The following is a 24,926-nucleotide window of genomic DNA, read 5'->3' as shown; positions in this document are numbered from 1 at the left end:
CGCCTGGAGAGCCTGTTATTTTGTCCCCGCCCCCGCCGCCTCCCTGGCCGCTCTCGCTCCAGGCCTCATCCCGCCCTCCGCCCCGCCCCTTCAGCTTCGCCCCGCCCCCGTCCTTGACCCTGATGAGACCTCCCTTCAGCCCTGCCCCCCGAAGCCCCGCCCCCTGCCTAGACCCCGCCTTCTGGCTCCGCCCCTCTCCCCAGACACCCGACTCGTCATGACCTCTCTGGCCCAGCTCCGAGACTGCCAGGTACGGCGACCCCTCTTTTCTCCAGGGCAGGAGCTGGCTGTGAGGCCCCCTCCCTCCCGTGGCACCGGCCCGAGGCCGGCCCGGCCCTCCATCCCGCCGGCGCTCCTCCTCTGTCCAGTCCCCCCCGCAGACCACCCCCATCGCGCCCTCTGGCCACCTCCTGGTCCTCCCCCCCCCCCGACCCCTGCCTGGGTGCCCTCCCTGGCCCCCCTCGGCGCTTTCTCCGGCCCCGTCCCTCTGCTTCTGGTTCCGTGTGGAGGCTGAGGGAAGAAAGTACTCCTTCCCTAGAAGTGGCCACAGCCCGGGGCCCAGGGCTTTCTGTGTCAGGCCTGGCCGGCGGCCGCTGCCCGCGGGCTCCTGGCTCCCTTCCCAAACTGCTGACTGGGGGGGGGGGGCGGGGATTTGCTTCTCCCGGGTCTCCTGCCTCTGCCCCCTGCCCCCCCCCCCGCCCCCGTGCTCGGGGAGCACCCGGAATGACGCCCCCCGGACAGGCTCCCCCGTGGGCCCGGCTCAGGGCTGGCGCTGCCGTCCGGGGCAGACCCCGCACCGCTGGGACCTCCCGACCCACGGGCCTATTTAATGGTTTCTGCACATGTAACTGGCGATTTTTTAGCAATTTAAACTTAAATACAAAACAAGGAAAAAAAGAAAAACCAAGACCTTGCCACGCATACACAGCGGACCCGAGCCGGGATTCTGTAGAGAACAATAAATCTCCGTTTCAAGAAAACCTGTATCATACTGCACGTGATTTCCAAAGCTGGCCAACTTCGCTTCTTTCTCGGTTTCCTTTCCTTCGCCGCTGTGTACTTTGCGCTTTAATTATTCTCCCTCCCTGCCCCACCCACTCTAAAAGGCGTAATTACATGTGGACATGTGGAGATATGCATATAAAGTGCATCTAGACATTGCTATATATGTATGTGTACATAGGCGTGTTTACCCGTATGCACTCACACACCTATCTGTGAGACCACATTATGCTCCTTTCTACTTGCCTTCTGCTTCCCTGAGGGCTTAAGTCCTCTTCCCACGTCTTTCTAAATCAACCAGCTCATCCTTCCCCGTGTCCCAGCAATATTCCAGCCCAATCACAATCCTGTTTCAGAGACTGTCTTTGAAAGTTGTTTTTCCCATCAGTTTTCTGCGTTCCTTCTATTCTTGGCTACATAGTTTTTATTTCTAAAAGAAAATTCCAATTTAAAAGAATTTACATTATCCTTTTCACACTTCAACAATGTTCTTGCTTCTAGTTTGAAGTCTGATACTGCTGAGTCAACGCCTTTCTTTTTTCCATATTTCTTTGAAGTTCCTGACCTTTTGTTCTTTTCAATGAAGTTTGTTTCTAACTCAGTAAAATAGTTTTTTAGTAATTTAATTGGGATGACTTTGAAAAATGGATTGTCATTTTAAAATTAACTTGGCTTTCTCTACCCGTAAACAAAAAAATTCATTTCAATTATTTGGAGCTGAGTTTTATTTCTATTAAAAATGTTTTATGTTTATGTTCATATACTTCATATGCTATTTAAGTGTTTTAAATGGCTTAAGACAATATTTTGCTTACGTACTATAGCTTCTCTTTTTGAGTCTATTGTAATTTTACTTTGTTTGAGATCATAATTACTACCCCTGCTTTTGTGCATACTGAATTCTACCCCTCCCCTTGGGATTATTTTCTCCTAAATCTAGGAGCTTTGAAACTTGGCTATGATATTCCTGTAAATTTTCCTCCTGGGATTTCTTTCAGATGGTGATCAGTGGATTTTTTTCCCTATTTCCACTTTGCCTTTTTGTTCCACAGCACTTTTCCTTGATAATTTCTTGTAATATTGTTTCAAAGTTTGTTATCTTATCAAATTTTCAGGTAGTTCTACTGTTCTTATATTGTTTCTCCTTGATCTGCTCTCCAGAAGAATTGTTTTTCTGATGATACTATAAGCAAATTAGGAGAGCAAGGGATATCAACTCTGAAGAGAAGAGAGGAATTTATGGCCAAAGAAGTAGAGAATATTATAAAATGTAAAATGGATTATGTTAATTACATTCAATTAAAAAGTTTTTGCACAAACAAAATCAATGCAGCCAAGATTATCAGGGAAGTAAAAATCTGGAAAACAATTTTTGCAGCCAGTGTTTCTGATAAAGACCTCACTTCTAAAATGTGGAGAACTGACTTAAATTAATAAGGATATATCATTCCCCAATTGATAAATAGTCAAAGGATATGACAATTTTCAGAAGAAATCAAAGCCATTTCTAGTCATATGAAAAAATGCTCTAAATCACTATGGATTAGAGAAATGCAAATTAAGATAACTCTGAGATACTACTTGCTACCTCATCTTAACCAAGTTAAGATGAAAAGAAAAAATGAAAAATATTGGTGGGAATGTGGGAAAACTGGGCGTTGTTGGTGGAGTTATGAACTGATCCAACCGTTCTGGAAAGCAATTTGAAATTATAAGGTTATAAACTGTGTATTTCCTTTAATCCAGCACTTTTACTAGGTCTGTATCCCAAAAAGATCAAAAAAGAGGGAAAAGGACTCTCACATTTCTAAAAATGTTCATAGCAGCTATTAGTGGTGGCAAGGACCTGGCAATTGAGTGGAATCACTCCTGGCAGTGGGGAATAGCTGAATAAATTATGGGATATGATGGTAATAGAATATTATTATTCTATAAGAAATGATGAACAGGCTGATTTCAGAAAGCCTGGAGAGACATGAACTGATGCTGAGAATATAGTACATAGTAACAAGATTGTGTGATGATCAACTGAGATGGACTTGGCTCCTCTCAGTAACGCAGTGATCCAAGACAATTCCAGTAGACTTTGAGATGGAAAATACCATCTGCATCTAGAGAGAGAAAACTGTGGATAGTGAATGTGAACCCTAGCGTAGTATTTTCATCTTTTTTTTTCCTTTGTGCTTTTCTCCTTTTGCTCTGATTTTTCCTGTACAACATGACAAATAGGGGAATATGTTTCGAAGCATTGTACATGGTTAACTTATTTTGGATTGCTTGCTGTCTTGGGGAGAGGGGAAAAAGAGAAAAAATTTGAAACAGGATTTTACAGAAATGAATGTTGAAAACTATCCTTACCCAGTTTTTTGAAGGTCTCCAGGTTGTCCCCCTGTCAAGGGAGACACGGGGAGAGAACTCTGAAGGGGGAGACTCTCCTTCACTCTCCCATTAACTCCTCCGGACCTTGGCCAGAATTGTGCCATACTTCCTTGGTGTTCTGTCCAGCCCTCCCCGCTGGGCAGATGCTGTCCCCAGCCACAGGAAGGTCCCTGCAGTATCATCTGCACTTAGTCATTTCTTACCCGGATCCCACCTTGTTTGGGTGATTGCAAGAATGTTCAGTGGGGCTAGGGCAAGTGAGCAAGTGGGCTGTCCCCCCGAGAGGTGAAAAAAGAAGCTTGCTCTGGGAGACTGCTGAGCCCCGCTGGCCCTAAGCTCTGTGAGCTCAGGTCGACCCTCCTTCCTCCTCTTCCCCTTCCGCCATGCAGGTCCTGACCAGCCCCCACGATTCTGGCCTCTAGCTGTCTGGTGCTTCACCTTTGAGGCTCTTTCTGATGGTCCCCCTCACAATTGCTGGGGCTCATGAGCCATTTCTCCTGGAGCCATGAGAGGGACTGTCCCTATGAGTTCTTGAGAATCTGGACGGTCCAACAGGCCGTGTCCCTTGCTTAAATTAAACCACTCTCAGATTCATTTTTTGCTTTTTATACAACCCTTGCCTACCTTTATAAGGTACTGAAACAGGAGGACAGATGTGAGAGGAGCCTTAGAACAGGGGAAGGGAGAGCTGGGAGGGAGGCTAGCACAGAACCTAGAACTTCAGACTTTGGAACTGTCCGATCTAGTCCAGTCCTCCTACTTTAAGGAGCAGAGTCCCAGAGAGGTTAAGGGATGCGCTGACCCCAAGTGTCCGATATTCAGCACAGAGCGTCTTGATTCCCAGGTCTAGAACCTCCCTCTAGGACCATCCTGCCTCATAAAACTGCCTTTACTCCTGAGCTGAGCTGTCTCAGCTAAACAAATAGCCTGCCCGGGAAGTGATTACCTGGGCCGGGATTGTTGTTTTTCTGGTTTTTCCTCTTAGAAGGCACTGAATAAATCCCTTCCCTCTCCCGGTCCCCAGGCTTGGAAGGATCAAGGCCTGCCTCTGTCCACCACCAGCAATGAAGCCTGCAAGCTCTTTGACGCCTCCCTGACCCAGGTATCTCCATGGAGGGGCGGTCCTGTCCGTGCCCTTGATTTGGGGGGCTCTCCAAGGTTGCTACATCCTGTGCCCCCCTCCGGCCTCTCTCAGCTCATGCCTCTGCCCAGGGTGAAGGGGCCTCCCTCCCTCGGGGGCCCGCACAAGTGTGGCCTCCTCCAGGAAGCCTGTGGGTACACTCCTCCCTGCGGTCTCTTCCTCACTGATTGATCTCACAGCACTCTCCCACACGGTCCAGAGGCAGGGGCTGGCTCTGAGCTCCTGCTCAGGCATTTACTGACTAGCTGGATCCCAGGACCCAAACCCAGTGGCTTGAGGGCATCTCAGAAGCTGTGTGCCCCAAGCCCCTCACTTTACAGAGGGGGAAACTGAGGCCCGGAGGTGCCTCCTCCCACCTCGGCGTCCCCGCCTATCAGTCAGCCATCACCCGGCTCAGAGGGGTGATGGGGAAGCGCTCTCCCAGGGGACCGTGATCCCAGAAGGCATCAAGCCTCAGTGCCCAGTCAGGCTCTGCCGGGGGCCCAGGCTCTCTGTCCGTCCGGGGGCCAGGCTTCTGTCTGTCCAGGGGCCTGGCTCTCTGTCCGTCCGGGAGCCAGGCTCTCTGTCCGGCCAGGGGCCTGGCTCTCTGTCCGTCCGGAGACCCGGGCCCTCTGTCCAGCCGGGGGCCCGGGCTCTCTGTCTGTCCATCTGGGGGCCTGGGCCCTCTGTCCGGCCAGGGTGGGCGCAGTCGGGGCACCCCTGGTGCCAGTGTGACCTTTCTCCTTGCAGTATGTGACATGGAGCAACGAGAAAAGTCTCGGCGGCCTGGAAGGATGCTTTTCAAAAATGAAGGCGGCGGATCCCACGTTTGGTAAGGCTGGGACAGGGGCCTTGGCTCTGACTGGTGTGTCACTTGTGTGGGTGACTCCCAAATGCTTCCTCCCTCCAGTGCCAGGCTGGAAACTCCCTGTAGAGAGGTGTAACGAGAAGGGGCTGGGGGGCTACAGTCCCTGGGGGGGGGGAAGGTGGTGGAACTAGGAGGGGCAGAGGGGCTACAGTCCCTGGGCAGGGGCGGAGGCCATCATGAGGGGCTTTGAAAGCCGAAAGATTCTCCCCGAGCAGGGAAGGTGAGCCAGGCATTCCTGGGCAGCCAGACCCTGCTTTGAGGAGCTATCGGGGCAGCATCAGGTCCTGCATGCAGCTCGAGGTCGGTGTGAGGGACGGGTGCCCCCCGAGAGTTCCCAGAGCAGGGCTCACGGCCCAGCCCCAGCTGTCCGGTCCAGGCTGGGCTCGGGAGCCCCTGCAGCCCTGGCAGAGTCTGCCCAGCCCCCTTCCATGTGCCCCTCGTGGCTCCCTCTGGGAACCCTGACCCGGCGTGGCCGTGGGCCTCCAACAGAACAGCCCACCCCCCGTGGGGTTCAATATTGCCCCTGCTTTCCCCCCAGCCCAGCGCCTGCTGGGAGTGGGCCCATGCCAACCCCGCCCTTGCCCCGAGGGGTTCTGGGGCTCCCTTTGGCTGCTGATCTCAGCAGACACCTCCGGCAGCCAGGGCCAGAGAGCCCGCAGCCCCTTCTCAGCCTTGGCCCGGGTTAAACTACAGGAATGAGAAAGGAAACCGATCACAGCAAAGTTGCCCCGGAGGGTCCCAAGGGGCCGGTTGGCAGCCTCAGCTGCCCCTGGAGTTTAAAGGCTTGTCCGGCCCCCAGCTCAGTGCGTCTGAATCGGGAGCGTGATGTCGGCCCCAGACTCCGGGGTCTCTGCTCCCAGGGCCTGTGCCGCCCCTCGGGTCCTCAGGGACATGGCCTGCTTCTGACACGCCCCGGCCAGACCCCTGCTGCATGTCTGAGCTGGGACTGCCGGGCCCCAGGTCCGAGGCTTTGGGGCTCCGGGGGCTGCACACCCAGAAGCCCTGGGGGTCACTTTGTGGCCCTGAGCTGTGAGCGGCTCGTGAGAAGGGCCAAAGGGCAGCTCACTCCCTGACTGTCCTCTGCCGTCTGCCCAGCTGCCGCGTGGGTCCCTCCCAGCTGCGTCCCAAGGCCAAGGGCCCAGGCTGGGGGAGCCGGGGCTGCCTGGGGGGTCCCAGAGAGCCCCAACTTGTGGGGGCCCCTCCGCACCCCAGGGTCTCTGTCCCCCGTAAGGCCTGCCCTGCCCGCAGCAGGAGCGGCCGCGCCAAGGGTCTGCTCCCTCCTGGTCACCCTTTGTGTCCCTCCCGGCTTTCTCTAGTGATGGGGCATGTCATTGCCAACGGCCTGGCACTCATTGGCACGGGGACCTCAGTGGCGCTGGACCCAGGCCTCCGTCTCTCCATGGAGACCATGGTGGAGCTTTCCAGGAAACAGCTGCTGACCGAGCGGGAGAAGCTGCACGTGATGGCCGTGGAGATGTTTGCTAAGGGGTGAGGGGCGCGTGCTGCCCGTGGAACCAAGGGGGCCGGGGTGGGCACCCTCTGCAGCCTTTCCCTTGTCAGAGGCCGGTGTTGGAAGGGAGGCAGAAGCTGCGGCCGGGCAGGAGGGCTCCCCTGGGCACTCAGAGCAGGATGAAGCCAGAAAGAGGATTTGGGTCTGGGGGCTGCGCTTCTCCTGGATCACTATGGGGCCCCTTCTGTCAAGTGAGGGCGGGCTCAGGGATTCCTAGCATCCCTCTGAGCAAGACATTCTGGGGTCAGTGTCCCAATGCCCTTCCCAGCTCCCTGTTCTCAGCCCCCTCCCAGCCCTGACACCCCCTGTTCTAAGCTCCCTCTAAGCCCTGACATCCCCTGTTCTAACCCCCCTCCCAGCCCTGACACCCCCCATTCTCAGCCCCCTCCCAGCCAGCCGCCCTTGGGAGCCTCGGGTTGCAGGTTCTCTCAGGCTCTGGTTTAACCAGCGTGGGGCAGGTGCCTGAACTCTCTGCTGTCCTGCCTCCACATCTCCCAGGGGATAAGCCAACTCTGCCCCTGTGGAGCCACAGCGGCCCCTCCCCCTGAGCTCGGTTTCCGTTCCTGGTCCCTCGGAGCCTGGTGTTGCCCATGGCTGCTGCCGGGGAAATGGCCCTGCATGGGGCCGCCCTTCTGGTCTGTGCGGGGCCTGGGCCGGGGCTCTGGGCCTTCACGGAGAGGGGGTCCTGCCCCAGGGGGCCAGGGGGTGGCCTTTCCCCAGCGCCCTTTGCCTTCCAGGTGCCTTCCCAAAGCCTGCACCATATGGGAACAGATCCTCCAGGACTATCCCACCGACATGCTGGCGCTGAAGTTCTCCCACGATACCTACTTTTACCTGGGCTATCAGCTCCAGATGAGGGACTCTGTGGCTCGGGTCTTTCCTCACTGGGCGCCCAGCATCCCCCTCAGCAGGTACTGGGCTCCTTAGAATCGAGGGGCCTGGATTTCCCCGGGGGGAAGCCCCTGCCCTCGGCCAGCCAGATGGTCACTGGGCGGGGCCACGGGAGGAGGTTCTTGTTGGGGGAGGTTGGAGTCGGTCAGTCAACAAGCACTGATTGAAGGCCTACTATGTGCCAGCCACCATGGGGAATGCGGGGCCCCAGAACCGGCCCCTAGGCGGCCCCCAAGGCACATGTGTCCATCCCCTTGGGAAGAGGCCCCTCGGGTGTAGAAGTGAATCGGACATCCCGGTGGAGACAGGGGGGGTCCTGCCAGAGAGGGAGTGCCAGAGGCCTGCCCTCCCCCCCATCTCTGACCCCTTCTGTCCTCTCCCACAACCCCCATGTGGGCCCAGGCCCAAATTATGACAGTCCCCTCGGGACTAGGCCCCGTCTGTGGGCTCTGCGGACCAAGTCAGGGCCACTGACCCGAGCGGCTGCAGGGCAGAGACCGCACGTGTGTGCTCGGCGCGGAGTAGGCCCTTAAAGATGCTGGTGGCTAAAAAGGCTCTCTCTTTCTCCCTCAGTTACGTAAAAGGCATTTATTCTTTCGGACTGATGGAAACGAACCTCTATGATCAGGCAGAACAGCTGGCCAGAGAGGTAAAGGGGCTCCTCCAGAAGGGGCCTCCCATCCTAGCCCAGCTCCTGCATAGCAGTGCAGGGCTTTCCTTCACAAATGCCTCTTATGCACCTACTATGTGCAGGGTACCGCCCCTGAGTGCCTGCTGTGTGCAGGGCCCCATCCCTGAGCCCCTACTGTGTGCAGGGCCCCATCCCTGAGCCCCTACTGTGTGCAGGGCCCCATCCCTGAGCCCCTGCTATGTGCAGGGCCCCAGAAGCCCACGGGCCGGGTCGGAACCAGGAGGAAGGGGGCAGGGGGAGGGGAGGCAGGGAGGCCCCCCGGGGCTCGGGGAGGGCGGAGCCCCTCCCGGCAGCGGGCGCCCCTCCCCTTGCAGGCGCTGGCCACGGACCCCAGGGACGCCTGGTCGGTGCACACCAAGGCCCACATCTACGAGATGAGAGCCCAGGTCCGGGAAGGGCTGACCTTCATGGAGAGCACGGAGCCCTACTGGATGGTAAGGGCCGCGAGACGGCCGCGGGGTCCTCTGGGAGTGCGTCCGCCGGCTCTGGCCCCGGCCGCTGGGCTGCCCGCCCGGAGGGGCCGGAGCTGGTGCCCTGGCGGCCGGGAGGGGAGAGCGCCCTGAGCTCCTCAAACGGCCGAGGCTGCCAGACGGAGGGGGCACGGGAGCTGGCGACTGATGGGGGCGGGGCCAACGGGAGGGCGGGGCCAATGGGGAGGTGTGGCAAACGGGGAGGGCGGGGCCAACAAGGGGGAAGGGCATGGGGGGGCGCGTCCCACCGGCTCCATCTCTCCCCACTTGCCATCGGCAGGAATTGGTCTGGTTTATCTTGTACTTGGGCAGCTGAAAGGTCCCACGGTCCCGGCTAAAAGGTCACTGGGACAGATCCGAGTTCAAATCTCGTCAGCCCCCGCCCTGGCGGGACCCTCCTGAGCCCGCGCTCGTGCCCCGCCCTGCCCCCATGGGGGGGGGGGGTCCCTGCCTGGGGCTGTTCCGCCCCCCCCCTCCCCGCAGCTTCCCGAGGGCGGGCGGGGCCGGAGCCCTCACTGGCCTCTGTTCCTCCGCAGGACCGCGACATGCTCGCCTGCCACAACTACTGGCACTGGGCCCTGTACCTGATAGAAGGTGGCCCGAGGCGGCGGGGCGCCTCCCTGCGGAGGCCCGGGCCTGGGGCGGCCGGAGCTGGGCGGGCGGAGCCGGGAGGGTCCGCGAAGCGAGGACCGGCCACGAGCTGTTCCAGGCGCGAGGAGGCTCCCAGCAGACAGGCCGGCAGCCCCTCCCGGCAGCCCGCGGCCGATCCCGATCCCTGGCGGCCCGTCTCAGCTGGGGCCGGAGGGAAGCGCCGGGGGTGAGGGGGCGCCCTGGGGCAGCCTCCCCGCGGGAGGTGCCGCCGGTACGGGGGCTGCCGCCCTGGGTCTCCCCGAGGCCCCGCTGCCCGCCCCCTGACGCCCCCCGGAGAAGCGGCCCCAGGGCTTAGCGCCTAGTCCGCGCTTTTAATGCCGTTTTTAAGTTTCATAATCCCGCAGTTTTTTCTCCCTCCCACCTTCCCTCCGCTGAGGACAAAAGGAAACTTTGGGGGCCCGTCCCCGGCAGCCCACGCGGCCTCGGCCAGAACGGACATCTCTGGGCCAAGGGGCCTGGGCTCTGGGGCCCTTCCTCGGTCCCGTTGGACAAGCGGCCCTCAAAGTCCTCTTGTTTTTGGTAGGGAGAGCACGAGTTGGCCTTGACGATCTACGACCAGCACGTAAGTCTGCATGGAGGCCCCAGCTCTGGGGGTCTCCCTGTCAGCTGGGGGGGGTCTCCCTGCCCCTCTGGGGGTCTCCCTGCCTGCTCCGGGGGCCTCCCTGCCTGCTCCGGGGGGGGTCTCCCTGCCTGCTCCGGGGGGGGTCTCCCTGCCTGCTCCAGGGGGGGCCTTCCTGCCCCTCTGGGGGTCTCCCTGCCTGCTCTGGGGGGTCTCCCTGCCCCTCTGGGGGTCTCCCTGCCTGCTCCGGGGGGCTCCCTGCCCCTCTGGGCAAATGCACCAGGATCTCCCCACAGCTCCCCAAAGCAGCCCCTCCACATTGTTGCCCCCAATCAGTGGCCCAGGTCGGGTCCCCTTCAGGCACTGTTCACATGGGGACCTCCCCAGCTCTGTCTTACTCAGAAGGAAGCCCTGGGTCAATGCCGGCCCTAATGCTGCCAGGAAGGGGAGAGGGGTGACAGAGTGTGGGGGGGCAGCCGTGGGCAGCCACGTGACCTCGGGTGAGTGCCTGCACTTGGGCCTCAGTGTTCCCCTCTGAGAATGGGTCAGTAGACACTTGGCCTGTGGCAAGGGACCGGCATCTGGGTCTGTCCTCTTTCTCTCGGGCCGGCAGTCTTCCCGCTGAGCCCTCCTAGCTCCGTGTCTGTGAAACGGGCTGAGGTCGCGAGGGCCAGGAGGGGTCTCCCCCGCCCAGGCTGCCGGACACGGACACGTCCCACAAGTTCGTCCTGCCTGGGAGCTGACAGTCACAGACTGGAAGGCGGCTCCTGCCGGCCGCAAGTGTCGAGAGCGCTCAGGCCCCGGTCCAGATGGAGCCTCGGCCACAAGCTAGCCCTCGGCCATGGTGCCGGGCCCTGATATGAGGGCAGGGGCCCCAGTTACAGTGCCTGGACCCCGAGGGGGCGGGCTGGGGCCCCAATTATGGTGGCCGGGCCCCGAGGGGGCAGCCCTCAGCAGGCCGGGGCCCCGTTAGGACCCCGCGGTGCCGGGCCCTGATATCGAGGGTGGGGGCCCCCGTTACAGCCCCATGGCCCGCGCTGAGACGTTTCCGTTGCAGATTGCGCCCAGCCTTCTGGCCACAGGGTCGATGCTAGACATGGTGGACAGCTGCTCCATGCTGTACCGACTGCAGATGGAAGGTGAGCCGCTCCTCTTCCTTTTGTTTGGCAGCCTCCAGAGATGGCAGCAACTCCCACCTTTTCATCAGTGACTCTGATAATGGGGCACGATGGGCTCGCCCACCTCCCAGGGCCTCCTGAGGGGGAACACCAGGGCCCCCAGAGCTCACAGCCTTGAACTTTGGCCCAAATCTAGAAAGAAACCAATATAAATTCCTTCACTGGGCCCAAAAGCGGATAAAGGTTTTCTGGAAAGGATCCTGGAGTCTAAGGGGACAGCAAGCTGCCCATGAGGGCGCCAGGGGAGCCAGGAAGGGACTTCTCTAAGGTCACACAGTCAGGAACGAGGGCCCGGGCCGGGGCACAGCCCGCAGCCCCCCTGACTCTCGGTGTCCCAGGTGTGCACGTGGGGGACCGCTGGCAGGCCGTGCTTCCGGTGACGAAGCCGCATTCCAGGGACCACATCCTGCTCTTCAACGACGCTCACTTCCTCATGTCCTTCCTGGGGGCCAAAGACCACGGGACCGTCCAGGAGCTCCTGAGCACCCTTCAGGAGCTGGGCCAGTATGTGGGCGAGGGCAGGGATGGGCTGGGGCAGGGGAGAGCTCCTGACCACTAAAGGTCCTGCCCTGTGGCTGCCAGTTCTCCGGGGAGCCCGGGGTCCCTAGGCAGGCTTTCTGGAGGAGGGGGAGCCCTTCCAGGTCTCATCGGGCCAGGGGAGAAGCCCCAAAGGCAGGGGGGCACCGGCCAGGTGGCTGTGGAGGGAGATGACTGGATGGCACCACGGCTGCCGGCAGAGCTCCCTGGGGGCCTTGGGGAGCCCCTGTCAGAGAGGGCAGGGCCTTGGCCCGATCTCTGCAGGGGTCGGGGGCCATTGCCACGGGAAACAGCCGATGAGCTCAAGCTGTGCAGCCGCCCCTGACCAGCCGTGGTAACTGAGCCCCAGGAGATGAGGGTGGGGAGGCCCGGAGCTGGGGAGAGGACCCAGTCAGGGCCCGGCCTGGGAGCCTGCGGGCAGCGGGTGCCCCCCTTTGTAGGCCCAGGGCGGGTGTGTGCAGCTTTTTGGGGTGGGGACCCCAGGACCAGATTCCCCAGAGACCCATGCTCTGAGGAGACCCAGGCCGAGCCTGCAGGGGCAGGGGGGTAGGCACACCTCTGAGGCCCCTGGGTGGTGGCTGTGGGGGGCCACAACTTGTGCAAAGGGCAGGGAAGTGGCCCCAGAGGCCGATATGTGAGAACCCATGTCATTGCACACGGGCTCCCGCTCAGCCCTCAGTGGGCTAGAAAGCCTTGGGCTCGGGGCCTGACAGGCCTGGGGATGGTGACAGGCCAGGATGGCTGGGCTCAGCTTCTCCGAGAGCTGGGGCTGCTTCTGTCTCTGTCTCTCTCTGTCTCTCTCTGTCTCTCTCTCTCTGTCTCTCTCTTTCTCTCTCTCTCTGTCTCTGTTTCTCTCTGTCTCTGTTCCTCTTCTGTCTCTCTCTTTCTTCTTTCTGTCTCTGTCTTTTCTCTTCTCTGTCCTTTGTGTCTCTCTCTCTCTCCTCTTCTTCTCTCTCTGTCTTTTGTCTTCTGCTCTTGTCTCTGTCTTTGTCTCTTTTTTTTTCTTCTCTTTCTCTTTTCTTACTGCAATCTTCCTGTTCTATCTCTTCTATTCATTTTATCTATTCTTTTTAATTTTTCTGTTCTTTCTCGTTCCTTTTAATATTTCTATTTTTCTTCTTATGTTAATTCCCTCTTTATTTTATTCTTCTCTTATTTTATTTATCTTCTCTTTTATTTCTCTTATCGGTTTTATTTATTCTTAATTCCTTATCTTATCTGTTATCTTCTATTCTTCTTTCATTTATTTCTATTTCTATCCTATATTTATTGAATTCTTTCTTTTTCGTTTTCATCTTACTTTCTATTTATTTTATTATTCTTTTCTTTTATTCTTTCATTCTCTCTCTTAATTAATAATATCTCTCTTTATTTCTCTCTTATCTTATTTTCTCTTATTCTTGTTTATCTCTTTCTTTATTTCTTGTTTATCTTCTTGTTTGACTCTCCTATCTTTATTTCTTATGTTCTTTGCTCTATTCCTTCTTAAAGCTTTAAATTGCTTTACCCAATATCCCTAATTCTCTTTCCTTCGTCCTTCTCTACATTAATCCATCTTCTTTGTCTCTTCACCCTGCTATGGTTTTCTGTCTTTCTTATTAATGATTTCTGTGGCCTCCTTTCTTCTCTATCATTGTTCTTCACCTTTTCTTATTCTTATCTATTGCTTCTATTATTTTACCCCATCTTTTCCTCCTAATCGTTCCTATCTTTCTCTCTCTCTTTGTCTCTGTCTCTTATCTCCTTCATCTGTCTCTATCTGTTCTTATTCTGTTTGGGTCCTTGCTTCTCTTATCTCTATTCTCCCCTTTAACCTCCTTCTAATACTTTCTTCTCTGTTTTCTATCTTTCCTCTCTCTTTCTCTTTCTCTTTCTCTCTCGTTTGCTCTTCTTTTTCTCTATTCTCTCTTCTCTTCTTTCTCTTTAAAAACTTTCTTTCTTCTTTTCTTTTCTTCTCTCGTTCTGCTCTTGCTTTTACTTTTTTACGTTCTAATAATACTTGCTTCTTCGTATCCTTTTGCTCTCTCTTTAAATTGCTATCATCTCTCTGTCTTTCTTATCTTACTCTGTTCTATTCTGCCTTTCTTATCTTTCTTTATTTCCTTCTCTTTTCTTCTCCTTTTCTTTTTTCTTATTCCTTTCTTATCATTCTTCTTTCCTTCTTTCCTTTATTCTTCCTTGTTCTCTCTTCTTTCTCTTTATCTCTTATCCTTTTTCTTCTTTTTTATTCATATTTCTATATTCTTTCCTCTTCCTTTTCTTTCTTTTCCTTTGCTTTTCTCCCTTTATTCATTTCCCATACTCACTTTTAGGGAAACCGGGGAAAACCCCGGCCCTTTGGGTGGGGCTTTCCCCCGGGGGAAATGAAATGGAAAACCCCCCAAACCGTGGACTTGCTGCTTCCCATCCGATACAGAATCTCACTTTCGGTCACAATTCATAAATTGGAAACATCTGTCTCAGGGCCAACCCTCTCCTCCCCGGACGCTCCTTGCTGGGAACTTTCCAAGCGTCTTCAATCACTCTGGTTCCCTTTGATTATTTTTCAAAAATCCACGGGAACCTGGCGGTGAGGATGGTGGGCGGGCGGGCCGCCCTGGGGAGGCTTCTCCTCTGATGGCAGTGGGGATGAGATTGGGGTGGGTGAAGGGCAGTGCAGAGGAGGGGTCCCTGCAAAGGGCTCTGGGAAATCAGACATGGGTGAGGTCCCCAGGGTCAGGAGGGCTTCCTGACAGAAGCAACTATGAAGTGGGCCTGAGAGAGCCCAAAGGTGGATGGGCCTTGGAGGAACAAATGTTTGGACTCCACCATCTTGCACAATTTCAGCTGATCACAGGGGAAAAGGCCACGTGTCCCATACCCACCTTCTCTTGAGAGCTCAACAACCTTCTTAGCCATCACTGATAGAACCCGTGCAAATGCTTTCCCAATGTGATCCGGGATGAGGGAGGTACTGGTACTATTGCCATTGCACAGAGGAGGAACCTGAGAGGGGAATAACTTGTCCCTTAGCTGGGAAGGAACTGAAGGTAGATTAGAACTCAGGTCTCCCTCCCCCTAGTGGCCTCTAGATACTCTATTTTGGGTCCCCACAGACTATGGTATGGCAGCTTTAGACACCTAATTGGTCTCCCAACGTCTAGTCTGTCTCCTCCCACCTAGTACAGCCTAAGGACCACTTTCCATCTGGTGCTCAGAAATATTTGCTGGCTCTCTCTCTCTCTCTCTCTCTCTCTCTCTCTGTGTGTGTGTGTGTGTGTGTCTCTATCACTCTGGCTCACACTCTCGCTCTCCTCTCTCTCAGTTGTATTTTCTTTTTCCAAATACATATGGATAGTTTTCAACTTTCATTTTTGTCAAGCTTTGTGTTCTCAATTTTCCGGCCACCTTCCCTTCCCTTCCCCTCCCCAAGACAGCAAGCAATCTGATATAGGTTAAATATGTCCAATTCTATAGAGCACATTTGTCGTGTGGTACAAGAAAAAATCAAATCAAAAGGAAAAACTACAAGAGTCCTCTGCTGTGATCCACATTCAGTCTTCCTAGTTCTCTCTCTGGATGCAGGTGCTATTTTCCATCCCGAGTCTATTGCAATTGCCTTGAATCACTGCATTGCTGAGAAGAGCCACATCCGTCCCAGTTGATCTTCACACAATCTTGTTACTGTATACAGTGTTTTCCAGGTTCTCTTCAATTTCCCTCTCCATGAGTTCATGTCGGTCTTTCTAGGCTTTTCTGGAATCAGCTTGCTCAATATTCTTATAGAACAAGAATATTCCATTATTTTCCATTCCTTGATATTCCATTGATTACTCAGCCATGTTTGTTTAGACTGCTTGCCCCGATGGCCTCAGTTTTAAGGTGCAGGGGAGCGCGCCCACGATGGGCTTTGGCCAAGTCACACCGTCATGACGAGTGACCAGAAAAAATTCTGACGGGGAGGTTCGTTTGGAAGCCCCCTCCCTGACACATGCGGGTAGAGGCATGTGATAAAATTACGTCTGAGGACTGACAGACACACAAACACGGGGCAGCCGTCAGAGGCTGAGCCTGAGCTTGGGTCCTCCCTGTTCAGGTTAAGGATGAGCCTGTTTCCACCAGGTCACAGATATGCTGGTAAGGATGTCACCCTTCCGGAAAGGCTCAGCCGCTTCTCGTGTGTCAGCAAGGTTCTCTCTCTGTGACCGGAGTCTCTCTGTGACTGGAGTCAGTGCTTAGCCCTGGGAGACCAGTCCATGAAACATTATAGAGTCCATTGTTGGAGCAGACGGAAACCCCTTCTGGATGCGAAAAGGAGTCATGAAGCCGCAAAGCTCCACCTGATGGCAAACAGAGGAAGTGCCACTGGCCCAAGTTCAGAATTCTCTCGGGAGGGGATCGATCTGTCCACCCTTATCCCTCCCCTCAAGGACCAAAGCTGGGGAACCAGGACCAACTGAGTGTCGGCAGCAGTTGGGGGCTGGCGGCCATCTGATCCGGCAAAGACGGAATGGTGGATGGAGAGGCGAGATCTGCCACAGGGGAAGCACCTCCGTGCTCTTGGGAGGCCCAGTGACCCAGAAGCCAGATTCGACGTGGTGTAATTGTTTATAAAAACTGGAAATGGAGAGACACCAAGCAAACATATTCCCCCTTTTTTATGTCTACAGATATAACAGGGAGACGAGAAAAGCCGTGTGACTTTGCAGATGCCAAATTACAGTGATTGGGAGCAGTGATGCCTGTAGTAGTTGAGGGGATTGTGCGCACGCCTCCAGGGCAATGAATTTATTAGAGTACCCTTGGATAGCTGGGCCTTTGATGGGAACTCACCTGGTCATGAAGGCCTCATTGGCCCTTGCTATTGGCATTTTGGGGGGGTTTCAAACCCCAAACAGAAGTATTTGTAAAACGTGCATCGCATTGCCGTCCCTGGCCCGGGCCAAAGCAACCACCATGGACCAGATGTTCCATGAGAGGCATTAGAAGAAAATCCCTCTCTTAACCCTTGGAGGCTTTGGCCTTGGAGGACCAAGTGACAGAAACTACTTATAGCAGGGACTCCTAGAATTTCCTAAAGAGGTGCTTGGTATCCCTGGTGTCCCTGGTGTCCCTGGCAGACTTTAGGTGTCAGATCTTCAGCACCAGTTGGAAACAGTTCCAATGTATTCCGAATACTAGCTGAGTGTTGCAAGCACAGACTAGGCCTGCAGGCCCACGTGCTTGGATCCTGCTTAGTCAGTAGCAGATGGGTCAGTGGACTTCCCGGAGGTGACTATGATCCTGGTGAGGATGCGTTTCAGGCTGCGGACTGCCTGGGATCGGGGGACCAGAGTGGATGGGGTGCCAAGGTGGCACAGTAACGGGCTGGTGAAACCAGGCCTCCAATGCGCAGTCTCATGGTCTTTTCTTCCCACTGCCTAGGACCTCACTGAGGCCTTGGAGAGAGGGGGGTGATTGGCTCGAGGTGATGTGAGTAGGAAGTAGCAAAGACAAGATCTGAATCCAGGGCCTCTGGGATTTGGACAGGCATCAGAGAAGGGCAGTAACATGGTATGAACACAGACTCTAGAGGTGGGCAGGAACAGGAGAGACTCCAGACCTCCCTCCACCTGAGTAGAGGACAGGACAGAGTCATCCATCTCCTCTCCTCGCAGCCAGCAAGTATGCACTGGGAGATCACTTTTTATTCCCTGGCCCACTATTAAGCACCCCCTTAGATGGGTGTTGGGGAAGGATGCCAAGTGATTCTTCCCATGAGTCCAAGGTCTAGTAGAAGAGAAGGGGTGGACCCAGAAGTGGCAAATCCACATGGGGGACCACCTGACGTTCCGGGGATCCAGTGAGTCTTGTGCAGGCCACTCTGTCTAGGATTGTTATCTCCGGCCATAGGAACCAGGCTATACAAAGAGCAGGAGGATCTCTTGGATAGGGGGTATAAATGATGCTCCCATTGTTTCCCCAGGAGCCTCCTCATTGAGCGGGATGCCCTGAAGCCCGGCTCTCCTTTGACTGAACGACTCATCCGAAAGGCATCATCCTTGCATCTCATGGAGTAAAACCTTACTTGGGGGAACTGGCTTTCTTCCCCCTTCCCGAAGAGTCCCAGTCTCACAGATGTCCATTTGAAGGAAGCCACAATGCCCAGCTGAACCAGAAGCCAAATTCTAGCTCCTGGCCCCTAGAAAAGGAAATCTCCACAGAGGTCACGAGCTCCTTCACCATCCTCCGCCTGCTACCACACTTCCATTTAAGAAGGGACACTCACATCTTCAGTGTCAGAGAACGGGTCTTCTCCTTTGTGAATTATCTGCTGTGATTTGTAAGCACCCAGCCCCATCTTGTCTAGAGAAGGGTGGCCTCTGGGCTCCAGGAGAGTCTGCATCATCCTGGGAGGCCCCATTCTGGCATCTTCAGGTTAGGCCCATGGTGACCAGAGGAGAAGACAGGCTCAAGGTCCTCCTGTCTGGCATCAAAATAGCCCCTCCATCATTAGGGCAGCCTGACCAGTGTGGGACTGTCTCCTATGCTTTGATGCAGGCTTTTTTTTTTTAAATCAACTTTTCCAGGGAAATCAATATCAACTTGATCTTGAGCACATCCCAGACTGCTCTAAGGCTCCCTTTCCTTCTCAGTAAAATGAGGCTTGTCACCCTCCTGCCACCTTCTCCCTTGTGGGGTTAGCTGTGGAGTTGTGATGAGGCTGGTGCTTTGTCATCCCCCTATGGAAATGATGAGCACACTGGAGTTCCAGCCGACTTCATGGGTGCTCACCTCTCAACAATCAGATCAGTCAAGCTTTCAGCTTTCCAAGGTCCCATTTGTGTGCAGGCCATGATGCTTTGGGAGAAAATCCTTTTCAGTATCTCTTCTCTGATCATCAAGAAATACAGGGTCAGTAAATACGAGGTCATGGAATTGGGGGGATACCAAAAATTCAGGGCCCCCAGAAAGTTTCACATGGAGTATTTGAGCAGGGATCAGAAAGAAACGAGATTTTAAGAAGCAGAGGTCAGGAGGGATGGCCCAGAGTGGGAGATGAATTATTGGGTGAGGATCTACAGAAAAGCCAGTTAGACTGGATTGTGTGAAGGGAGTCATGTATACAATAATTCTGTATAAATGTATAAGAAACTAAAGACGATTGAATGGATCCTAGATTGAAGGAGGAGGACATTAGAGGCAGACATTGCAATAGTCCAGGTAGGAGGTGATGGGGGCTAAACAGGGATGGTGATTCTAGGTGTGGAGAGAAAGTGATGGGCATGGGACATTGTGGAAGCCGAAGCAGAAGTCCTGACAAGAGAATCGCTATGGGGGTGGAGGGTCTTGAAGAGTTAAGGATGACACCAAAGTTGTTGACCTTTATCACTGGGATGACAGTGGTGAGGAGGAGAAGAATTTTTTTTTTAATTTCTTTTTTTTGAGGAAGATAATTCAGGGGTAGCACCAATGAAGTCAAAGTCACAAAAGATAAAATTTTGGACATATTTTGCCTGTTTTGGACATGTTGAGTTTGAGATGCCCAGCTCAAAATCCGTGACCTCTCATCTCATGAAAAATTGCATTAAAGAATCTGAACTTGGGCCAAGTGGAGGTGGGGGGGTATAAGGAAGTGGGTAGTTATAGGGGAAGAATAGGATCCATTTCTTTCAAATAAACCAAACTGCAGTGCTGCTTTTAAAAAAATGAATGTAACAGAATTTGAGGAAGAGGAAAACAACTTACCAATTATAACTTTAAATGGACTAAACTCAACCACAAAATGGAAGAGAGGCTAGATGATGAGACAGAACCCCATAATTTTCTGCATAGAAGAAACTTATTTGAAACATAAACATATAGAGTTAAATTGAAGGGCTGCAATAAATTTATTATGTTTTGATTGAATCAAAAGTGCAGGAGTTAAAACCATGATTTCAAGTAAGACTAAATAGATCAAAATAGATGCTCTCAAGAGAAACAAAAGGAAAACACATTATGCTTTAAATAGATTCAGAGACAGAATTAAAGAACAAGCCACAGAGATAATTTTTAAAAGTAAATTAAAGGGGATTAGAAAAATGAAACAACATAGTAAATATAAATCTATGTGCATAGAATGGTGTAGCATTTTAGTTCTTTGGGAAAACCCTAAAATATAATGATATTTTGATAGGAAGAAAATGATTTCAAAATTCTCAGGACTTTCTAAGTTTAAAAAGAAAGATAGAAATCATATAACATTGAAATATAGAATATAACAGTGAAAAAAAGATAGTTTTGATATGATTCTGGTAATTATTGAATGGTTATATTAAAGAGCATACTTATGCCATACCTATGAAAACAGTGAATGCTTGGGCATAAATAACTCATAATTATGTGTAAAATGGAGAAATATTAAGAGCTTTCTTAATAGACATGCAATAAAAATAGTCACCAGGGAAGGGAATATGAATAAAAGATATATTCCTAAATGGAGATAATTTTATCCCAATATTCAATATGTGGAATGATAGAGCCTAGAAAGAAAATTGTGGAGCTCAATCCCAATAAAGGAAAAACTGATGTGAAAATGTTCAGTAAAAATATGGCCCAGGACATTAAAGCAATCTATAGAAATATTCAGTGACCAATTTGATAATACTGGGGGCAAGAATGAATTGTTTCTGTATTCTACTTTCACTTTATACAATTGACCTAAAAAAATCTATTTTAAAGCAAACATACTTTTTGTCAAAGTGTATTTCCACAATGATCAACTTGGAAAGTCTTGGTTCTTCTCAACAGTTCAGTGATCCAAGGCAATTTCAATAAACTTTGGATAGAATATGCCATCTGCATATTGGAAATTGAATGTAAATCAACGCGTGCTATGTCCCAATTTTTTTCTTGTAGTTTTTTTCCTTTCTGATTTTTCTCTCTCAACATGATTCATAAAGAAATGTGTATTTTTTAAAAAGTTAACATACATGTAGATTATAAAAACCCCCAAACCAAAGTGTACTTCCTAAGGCATTAGGAACATTACTATCATGATAGACAGAGAATATCAAAGCCAGGAAGGACCTTACAAATGAGGCCTAGAAAGCACACCCAACTCTTTCGTTTTATGGAAGGGAATTTTATGGAGGGGTAGAGTTGGGGTCCCCAAAGGAAGGTATAAGTGAAGCCCTGGGGCTGGAAACCTGGTTCTGTGAAGAGCTTTGAAATTTTAAGAGGGGGGAAGACACAGGGTAACTCCAGACTAAGATTATATGGCTTCTCTCTGGGCAACCACTCTCCTGACCTTGTAGGAGCCACGTAGGATGGGAGATGATGGCAGTGGGATGGGTCCTGATGGCGATAGAATGGGTCCTGATAGCGATAGGATGGGTCCTGATGGTGATAGGATGGGTCCTGATGGCAGTGGGATGGGTCCTGATGACAGTGGGATGGATCCTGATGGTGATAAGATGGGTCCGGATGGCAGTGGGATGAGTTGAGCAGCAATGGGGGTTCAAGTGACCACTGGGATGAAAGGAAGAAATGTAGAAATGAGAAAGGGGGAGATACAGAGAAATCTGGGGAGATGTGTGGGAACTATCCCAGAGGAAGCTGAGCAGGACCAGGAGAGCCATTTTTACTAAAAGCAAACAGACTGGAAAGACTTGACATCCTCCCCTCAATGTGATTGCCAACGACCACCATTCCAGGACAGAGGTCCAGCGTACCTACTCCCCCCCCATACACACACCATGGAAGGATGATGGACCCAGGAGGAAAAAGGAGATGCATCCTGGAGAGGGTGAGTGTGGAAGTCCGTTTAGTTTGACTTTAGATAGTCATTATACAGATTTTGAATCCTCAGGCTAGGGAGACATGGGAAGGAGAGGAGACAGATTTTTATTCATTGAAAATAATTTATTTTTAAAAAACCAGTTGACCTCTGGAGGGCAGCAATGAGCCACGTGGGAGCTGCCCAAGGCATTAATGGAGGGATCCAGCTGCAGGTCAGAACCCACTGGAATGGGAAAGCCCAGCACCAGGTTCCAGCTGCCTCCCACTATGTCCCATGCAGCCCCTTAAAACCAAAGAGTAATGGCAACAGGCTGCCTCCTTGTGGCCTCTGGGGAGACACAGAGAGGGAAACAGGGGACAGACCCAGGGTGGAGTCCAAGGTCAGGTCACTGCCCCTCTCCAAGGGCCTCTGTTTCCTCATTTGCAACATGAAGGGTGAGGGGTTGTTGGGCACAGCCTCTGAGCAGGCTCCCTTCCAGCTCTCAGCCTGGGGCCTCGGGTACCCCCAAGGCATACCCCAAAGGGCCCTGGCCAGCCAGAAGACAAGGCTGGGGCCCTGCTCTGGGCCTCAACTTAAAACAAGACCTTGGCCCTGTCACCATTTACTGCGAGGGGCTGACAATGTGCCAACCCTGAACCCCAAGAAAGGGGGGCTGCTCTTGCTGCTCTGATCTAGAGCAAAATCAGAGGCAGAGCCAAGGCAGGATAGACCCTGGGGGAGAGGCCAGTCACCAGAAGGGAGCCAGGCAGGGTCTGTGCTGGAGGCACCAGCCAGGAGCCCCGGAGAGGGGGAGAGGGAGCCTGTGACTGGCCTGCAGCCCCTGAGGGAGGGATGGGGTTGAGAAGCCGGGGAGAGCCTGGGACTGCCAGGAGCCCCCAAGGAGGGGCAGCAGCTCCTGGAGAGGGACTAGATACCACTGACTTTCCTTAAGAACCCATGACGGCAGCCAAGCAGGCGTCTGCTGGCTTAGTCATTTTCCACAGAAAACTAGTGGTCAGAGAACTCTCCTGGAATTGCGTCAGGCTGCAGTGTCTATTTACAAGAATGGCCTCATCTACGTCACCTTTGCTGTGACTTTCCTTGGGGGCCCAGGGTGGGGCCTCTATGATCCTGGCCCAAGGGGACCTTCCTGGCTCTCATCTGCCTGGAGCCAGGGACTTGGAGTTCATGGGGCCTGGGGTGCACCCTTAGCCTGAGCCCAGCACCCCAGACATGGGGCCTGAGATGCTTTATGCTCATCACAGACCCTCGCAAGGGTCTCCCCCCTGAGTAGCAGCTGGCCCTTGGATTCCAGGCATTAGAGAGGCCCCCGGCTTTGTTATAAACTCCTTCCCCTATTCTTGGGCAGCCTTGACATCCCTGGTCCAAGTGCTAAAGAACTGTGAGCCAGGCTGGAGGGCAAGGAGGGGTTTGAACCTAGACCCGGCAAGGAGAGGGCACTGCAGTCCCCCAGGCGGGCCAGCTGAGGGCCGTGTTCTAACAGGCATGGGCTACACGGTCCTGAGTGGGCTCAGGAGTCTGGAAAGGTAGGGGGGAGGCCAGAGGGAGCCATTGTGGGGGAAGGGGTGGCTTTTGGAAGCCCTTGGGGGAGGGTGGAGGTGGGGGAGCCCGGGGCAGGGAGACCCCTCGGGAGGCTGTTGCCCCGCTTCAGAGAAGGTGAACGAGGGGCCGGCCACAGCGGGTCACCCCGGGGGAGGGGATGTATGTGAGATGGGCTGCCCAGACCCGGGGGGGGGGGGGCGAGGGCCCTGTGGGGGAGGGGAGGGAGTCCCCAGGAGCCAAGCCTGACTTCAGCGGCTTGCGTCCTCCTGGTACAAATATTTACATCCCAGAGCTGCACGGCTTCTTCCAAGAAGTGGGGGCTGAGCTGCTGGCTCGCCGGGTGGGGGGGGGCGGCGGTCTGGGCGCCGGGGGACCCAGCCTTCCCTTGCCTATATTTGGCCTCCTGCTGCACGCTCAGGGCAGGGGTGGGGGAGGCCCCTGCATCTCCCAGGCCCGAGCCACGTCCAGTGTTTGGCTCCTCCACAATCACAGTCATTTCTCCCATAGAGCATCCCCACAGACATCCCCCAGCCCGGCTCAGCTGTGTCTCAGAGACCACCTCCATGATCCCAGAGGGTGGCTGGGGGGTCCCCCGGGGCCCTGCTCCCAGGGGCCAGGCTCATCCTGCCATGGGGGCCACATTTGGGAGCCCGCGTCCCCCTCGGCTTAGAGGCCACAAAGTGTGGCCGGAGGATGTGGACGCTGAGTCGGGGACGTGGGTCCAAATGCCTCCCATGTGGTGACTTGCTAGCCAACCCCTTTGCTGAAAAGAGCCACGTCCATCAGAACTGATCCTTATATAACCTTGTGGTTGTCCTGTACCATGATCTCCTGGTCCTGCTCATTTCCCTCAGCATCAGTTCCTGTAAGTCTCCCCAGGCCTCTCTGAAATCATCCTGCTGGTCATTTCTTACAGAACAATAATATTCATATACCACAATTTATTCATTCTCCAACTGATGGACATTCATTCACTTTCCAGTTTCTGGCCACTACAGAGAGGCTGCCACAGACACACAGTAGGGACTTACATGCGGACTGAGTTTCACCTTGTAAGCCTCTTGGGAGGATCAGTTGAAATCATGAAGATGAGAATGACCAGCCTATCTGACCATAGAGGACCCTCAGTGCAACACGGGCACCTGCCCCCTCCCCCTCCCCCTGCTGAGCACCCCCTCCAGACTTCCCGAGATGGAAGAAGCCCTCACTTACCCTGGTGTCCTGTGATTGGGAAAATCCGCAGCAGCAGGAGAGAGAGTCCTTTAGAAAAAGTTGTACCATACTCATAACAGTGGGCTCCCTCCTCCCCCAGAGAGACAGAGAAAAAGAGACAGAGAGACAGACACAGAGATACAGAGAGAAATAGGGAGAGGTAGAGACAGAGGCAGAGAAAGAAACACGGAGAAATAGAGAGAGAGTGTGTGTGTGTGTGTGTGTGTGTGTGTGTGTGTGTGCTAGGGTACCTGGAAACAGGGAGCCAGGACAGAGCTGATCTTACATCATTTTATTAATTTATTTTTATTAAAGCTTTTTATTTTCTTTGTATTTTTTGAAAGCTTTTTATTTTCAAAACATGCATTTTAAATTTTTCAACATTGACCCTTGCAAAACCTGGTGCTCCAGATTCTCCCCTTCTTTCTATCCCCTCCTGTAGTAATCCAATATACCCTACATCATTTTTTAAAAATACACTTTATTTATTTGTTAACTATTTCCCACTTAAATTTTTTTAAAATTAACATTCATTTAAAAAATTCTTTTTAAAAAAATCTTAAAATTTTAATAT

The 24,926-nt window shown here is 53.3% G+C and overlaps 1 protein-coding gene and 1 long non-coding RNA gene across 3 annotated transcripts; both read left to right on the top strand.

The window, feature by feature from the left end:
* Window positions 1-156: 156 nt before the first annotated feature.
* TTC38 (tetratricopeptide repeat domain 38) lies at window positions 157-20,675 on the top strand. Its single transcript, XM_031938543.1, has 12 exons — window positions 157-250; window positions 4,406-4,483; window positions 5,252-5,333; window positions 6,686-6,857; window positions 7,617-7,790; window positions 8,344-8,419; window positions 8,776-8,895; window positions 9,468-9,728; window positions 10,106-10,144; window positions 11,199-11,280; window positions 11,658-11,823; window positions 17,783-20,675. Exons 1-12 carry the CDS (start codon window positions 218-220, stop codon window positions 17,892-17,894), a joined length of 1,395 nt encoding a protein of 464 aa, XP_031794403.1. The 5' UTR covers window positions 157-217; the 3' UTR covers window positions 17,895-20,675.
* Window positions 20,676-20,738: 63 nt separating this feature from the next.
* Window positions 20,739-24,506, top strand: LOC116419313. 2 transcript variants are annotated; one of them, XR_004229584.1, is made up of 4 exons: window positions 20,739-21,604; window positions 21,739-21,809; window positions 22,947-23,124; window positions 24,123-24,506. It is a non-coding gene; the product is annotated as an uncharacterized LOC116419313 (long non-coding RNA). The 2 variants fall into 2 exon arrangements; XR_004229585.1 differs by lacking the exon at window positions 22,947-23,124.
* The last annotated feature ends 420 nt before the right edge of the window (window positions 24,507-24,926 follow it).

Source organism: Sarcophilus harrisii, chromosome 5 (assembly GCF_902635505.1).
Source record: "Sarcophilus harrisii chromosome 5, mSarHar1.11, whole genome shotgun sequence".
NCBI lineage: Eukaryota > Metazoa > Chordata > Mammalia > Dasyuromorphia > Dasyuridae > Sarcophilus > Sarcophilus harrisii.
The sequence above is the reverse complement of the archived record's forward strand: the minus strand, read 5'-3'. Positions and strand labels throughout refer to the sequence as shown.